This window comes from Elephantulus edwardii, unplaced genomic scaffold, assembly GCF_000299155.1.
Source record: "Elephantulus edwardii isolate Elephantulus edwardi_28Jun2011 unplaced genomic scaffold, EleEdw1.0 scaffold00044, whole genome shotgun sequence".
NCBI classification, from domain to species: Eukaryota; Metazoa; Chordata; class Mammalia; order Macroscelidea; family Macroscelididae; genus Elephantulus; species Elephantulus edwardii.
The window spans coordinates 12,763,226-12,769,072 of NW_006399794.1; the positions used below are offsets into that span (position 1 = coordinate 12,763,226).

A 5,847-nucleotide genomic window follows, 5' to 3' on the forward strand; every position below is an offset into this window, starting at 1 on the left:
CATGTTTTCCAACTACTGAATCTTCTTCTTTGTTCCCAACTTTTGCATTCCAGTCACCCATTATTATCAATGCATCTTGATTGCATGTTTGATCAATCTCCGATTGTAAAAGTTGGTAATTCCAGAACACTCAACTATATTTATGCAGAACATGTACTAAAAAGCAACTGCTTCAAAAAGAACAAGAAAACACTGCATGTTCTAAAACTAGGCAAGTCGTACATCAGGGGTGTAACCTCTCTTTATATTTATTCAATCTGTATTCTGAGCAAACAATCCATGAAGCTAGAATTTGGGGGGGAAAGTGGCACCAGAATTAGAGGAAGACTCATTACCAACCAGGGATATGAGGATGACACAACATCTCTATTTTTTTTTTAAAAAAAAGGACTTAAAGCATTTACAGATGAAGATCAAAGAATATATTGGATTGCATATACTTCAGCATAAAGAAACCAAAAGTCCTGACAACTGGACTAATAAACAACAGCACGATTAATTTCATTTTACTTGGATCCATAATTAACAACCATGGAAGCAGCAGTCAAGAACTCAAACACTACACACCCATGATTATTGCTGCATTATTCACAATAGCAAAGAGATGGAAGCAACCCAAGTGCACAACAAATGGATAGAAAAACTATGGTACATTCAAGCAGTGGAACATTATGCAGCAATGAAAAACAATGAACTCATAAAACATTACACAATGGGAGTGAGCCTGGAGGACATTATGCTGAATGAAATATCTCAGTCGTAAAAGCGATATATAATTGGTTATTATGGTTATGACATGAGTCCAGAATGAAGGTTACATAGCAGAGTGTACTTGGGGGAGGGCGGATAGTGGGGGGGATTGTACAGCAATGAAATAATTTTTCTTTTCGTTTTCAAAGATAAGAGCAAACTGGAAAAGAAAAAAAAAGAGTGAACTGGAAGGAGGGGTGGGCAGCGAGAAAAACTCAACAATGAATGAATGGAAATCCAAAATCTCTGTAAAAGTTCATTAAAATTAATAAAATAAAAATTTAAAAAATAAAATAAAAGGACCAATACTGCATAACATCACTATTATAAAATAGGACTGATGGAGTGGGGGGGTTTGAGGTGAGAAAAGGAAAAGAGTTAATAGATAATAAACACTACATTGAAAGAGATAAGGGCAAGAATGGTTCAAAGGGAATATATGATTAGACATTATATGCTCAACAATAATCTGAAACCAAAGGTGCACTGCAAAATGTACTGGGTAAAAGAAGGGAGGGAAAAGGAAGAAAATGCTCAACAATGAAAGAATTAAAAAAAATTAAAAAAGAAATCAAATATTGCATTGTATTGGGTAAATGTGCTGACAAAGACCTTGTTAAAGTGACAAAGAGCAAGGATGTCAGTTTAAAGACTAAAGTGCACCTGATTCCAAGCCATGATACTTCAATTGCTTCATATGCATGTGAAAGTTAAGACAGTGAATTTAAAAAAGACCAAAGAAATGATGCCTTTGAATTTTGGTGTTGACCAAGAATATTGAATATACCACAAACAGCAAAGGGAAAAAAATAATCTGTCTTGAAGGAAGTGCAACTAAGGGTGCTTCTTAGAGGTATGGATGGAGAAATGTCATCTCACATACTTTAGGCATGTTTCTCAGGAAATGCCAGTGCTTAGAAAAAGATGTATGTAGAAAGGTAAATGGTCAGAAAAGAGAGAAAGAGCCTCAACTAGAGAGACTAGTAACAGTGATGGCAGCGATGGGCTTTGGCACAGCAAAAACTAGGAGGATGGCAAAGGATCAGAAAGGGTTTCATTTTATTGCACATTGGGTCACGAAGAGCCTGTGAAGCCAGGAACTATAATCCTAGTGGTCACAGTCACGCATGGTTAACCTTCTTTCTTAACCTTTTCCCTAGGAGACCCTGGGAAAAAAACTACTTCTAATTTTGTTACCAACAAAGGATACAAATGGAGAGGAAACTTAAGTCCTGTTTTTCCATTTCCTGTCAAGTCTTGCATAATTAGACACACTCTAACTGAATTCCAAAGCAAATGTGCAAAAAATTTTGGAGTCAGTTAGTTTTATACATGAAAAAGATCTAGTTTTCATAATAATAAGATTAATGTAAATCTTCAAAATATCTAATCAGATTGCATTAGCAGATGCAAAGGATCCAGAACCAAAAAGTTGAATAGTACTTCTCAACTTTGTGCTGATCAGTTGACATATGTGGTTCTTACACCTAATTCTTAGAACTCAGATCCAAAAAAAAGACATTTAAAAAATGTTCCCTAGCAAGACATCAAGATAAGGAGGCTGAGAAAATATGCATTTCTCAAAGAATGAGGGCTAAGAAATCTTAAGATGTTTTTAAAAAGTCACCTATACTTTTATCCAATGTAGCCGAGCTGGAGCTACGAAAGAAAGGGACTGGCTTCTTAACATACTCTAAGTGTGTTATCAGAGGGGCTAGTCCTTGAAAAAGGACATCATGCAAGGAAAAACATAGGGTCATCAAAGGAGATGGATCAACATCCAAAAATGGACTTAAGCACAAAGGAGACTGTTAAATCAGACAAGGTTTCGATCTGCTGTATATGGGATCCTATGAGTCAGTCAACTCAAAAGCACCTAACAGCTCAAAAAACAGAACACTCCCTGGAGGGGAAGAAGTAGAAGCTTGTAGAGTCCTGTAGGGAGACGGGCTGAGGAAAAGCTTGAGTTAGGGTGGGAAGCATTTTAATTAAGAACAATTTAAGGGAGCTCTGGTGATCTAGTGGCAAGAAGCTGCACTGCAATCCCAAAGGCACGTGGTTTGAATCCAACAGAAGCTCTGCTGAAGAAGGAGTGGCAATCTACTCCTCTGCCAGTCAGATCTGACTCAATAGTACACAACAAGAAAAAAAAGAAAAAGAACAACTTAGAGGTCTGGTCTGTTTGATGTACCTCGCCTGTTAAATGACTGTACATAAAAATTAATACATTTTCTCTTTTTTAAAATAATTTTAATGAGTATTTACAGAGATTTTGGATTTCCATTCATTCATTGTTACACTTTTCTCCCCCCTCAGCCCTCCCCCCCACCCCCGCAGTTCGCTCCTATCTTTCAAAAGTAAAAGAAACACTCCTTCCCTGGTACACAATCCCCCCCCCCCCACCCCTCCCACCGCCCCAAGTACATTCCACTATGCAACCTTAATTGTGGACTCTTGTGATAACCATTTCTTGTGATAACATTTTCTCTTTACTAATTATTTTAGATTGATGTCCTTATGGTCATGTCTCCCTCCACTATGGAAGTCAGCTGGCTGGCTGGCATCTCGTTGGTGGTCCCGTCTTGATGGCAGTCAGGCAAGGGAAGTTTCTGGGGTCCTTTTTGTTGTGTGTTACTGTTCCTTTTTCCCCCCTCAAAAGTGAGTGGCCCTTGAGCCTTAGACTAAGGGTAAGGGTAGAGGGTGTGGCTTTAAAATCCTGTAGGGCCAAATTTATTAATTTTAGAAGAATATTCTTTAAAAGACACAGCAATCATTTGTCTATGTGCTGTACTGAACAACTTGGAGTTGCTGTGATGCTTAACATCATCTCATGGTTGTGTCAAATACCCATTATGTACAGCTGTTGGATGAGCTTTCAGAATGACTCATGTTGGGAAGGAGTGGCATCCACTTCCTAAACCAGATGCTTCTGGAAACTCTACAGACTCTCTTATTGACGTACAGAAATTATGCTAATTACAGAACAGAGTTCAGCTCTTTTGTGCAAAGCTTACTCTGATTCATATTCGACTCGACAACATTTAACCACTGCTAAATGAGACAGGAGACTAGGGCTGTTACATCTGGAGGAACATTCTTCCACTTTGCATATCACTCTTTGTCAATGTGCTGTATGAGGTAACCTGGGTTTGCTATGATGCTGAACTTGTGCCATGGGGATATCAACAACAACAAAATGGTCATATTTATAGTCCATTTCCTTCTCTCTCCTCTAAATTGTCCAGCAATTAGGATTGTTGTTGTTATTGCTGTTGTTGAGTACTGTCAAGTTGGAACCCATCCACAGCTGACCCTCCACACAGGAGGGGATTTCTCATCCTCTCTAGTCAAGAAGCTGGCAGATTAAAACTGCACGTCTCCAGGAGTGCAGTGCAGTTTCCTGCCACTAGGCCATCAGAGCTACCTCAGTTAGGATTAAACAATCAAATTATCTAGTACCTTCTGAAGATTTCCATGCCTTCCAAAGATCCTCCACACTGATGAGCTTATCCTCACCATGGAATGTGCTGTGTTTCACCGTTGGGTCATGGTAATTGAGGTCTTCTCTCAGGAACTGTAAAGGAAAGGAAAACAAATCACAAGATATACCTGGGAGGCCGTCCACCAAGAACTACACATACATCATGTGCTTTTAGTTCTCTACCATCTAATACTGAGCACACATTCTACTACATAGTCTGTCTACTCTTTGCATCACACCATTCAGACCATTCCATACATTTATGTCTTAGTAGTCAACTATAGTTTGTCTTGTCTTCTTTGTTATATGCTGCATTTCAAAAAAAATATGAGTGAGTTCCTCCTTTATTTTTGGAAATAAAATAAATGGCTGTTAACTGGAATTTAATAATTCTAGAAGATGGAAAGAGAGAGAATATTAAGTTATTCATACACTACTTCATAAGTAGTATGTCAAGAAATTCCACATTTTTGCACTAATCTTCATAACTGTTAAATTAATATACGCCAACTTTACGAAAGAGGACAGAACTATTCTTAGAGATTATGCAGTCTGCCTCAAATCACTCTAAGTTTAGAGATGTTCAACAGTTAGATTAACTTTATGGTATGCCCACACATTTTTTTATACAACTCTCACAAAAGGTAGACTCTTCTGCCCTTGAAAATAAGCAGAAATTTGTGACAAATAAATTAATGAACAAAATTTAGCAGAAGTGATGTAACATTATTTTCAAGGCTAGGTTTAAAAAGACAATACAGAAATCTATCTGACTCTCTCTTCAAGAACATAATGTTTTAGATAACAATGAGCCACCATTTAAGAAGTCTGGCTATTGAGAAGTCACCATGCTATAGAGATTGTGTAGAAAGGCAAAACGGAGATAGAAAAACCTAAGCAGCCCCAACTGTTTTGAGTCTTCCCTGTCAGAAATGGGAATGAATAAATCTTTAGGTAATTCCAGCCTCCAGCTTTCAGGTCACCTCATCTGATATATTAAGTGAACACACATGAGCTGTCCCTGCTGCAAATAGACATACAAGCAAAATAAATATTGGCTGTAAATACATTAGGTTTGTTACACAGCATTAGTTAACTGACACACCAGTCCAAGGTCATACTAGGTAAGTTATGAATTTAAATGAAAATATTTTACTTCAAAGTCCAAATTGTTCTCTCACACTTTGAAGGCAGTTTCTCAATGATCTAGAATGTTTCTTTCCATATTATATTTTTTATGAAAGAAGGAAAAGAAAGCTTTTACAATTTTAACTGATAACTGACTTCATCAAAACTCATTCAACCTGCTCCTTATTCCACTATTAATAATTCCTCAACTACATTATTAAAACATACAGGATTAAACATTGTTTAATCTTTCCTAGATCCATACCTTTTCAACCTGCATGCAGAGCAGATTATCTGAGAGGCTGGGCTTTCTGAGGAGAAGCGTGGTGTCAGGATTGGTGGACGATCTATCAACAATCTGCGTTATGCAGATGACACAACCCCGCTCGCTGAAACGGAGGGCCTCATGCACTTACTGCAGAGGGTCAAGGACTGCAACCTTCAATATGGACTGAGGCTCAATGTCAAGAAGACAAAGATTCTCACCA

At 37.8% G+C, this 5,847-nt stretch overlaps 1 protein-coding gene across 1 annotated transcript in view; it reads right to left on the reverse strand.

Annotated features, from left to right (window-relative positions):
• Positions 1-5,847, reverse strand: part of STIM1 (stromal interaction molecule 1) — a 344,672-nt gene that overhangs the window by 124,174 nt on the left and 214,651 nt on the right. The window contains exon 3 of the mRNA XM_006885535.1: positions 4,210-4,324. Coding sequence (XP_006885597.1) covers positions 4,210-4,324 — 115 coding nt within the window. The remainder of the gene's footprint in view (positions 1-4,209; positions 4,325-5,847) is intronic.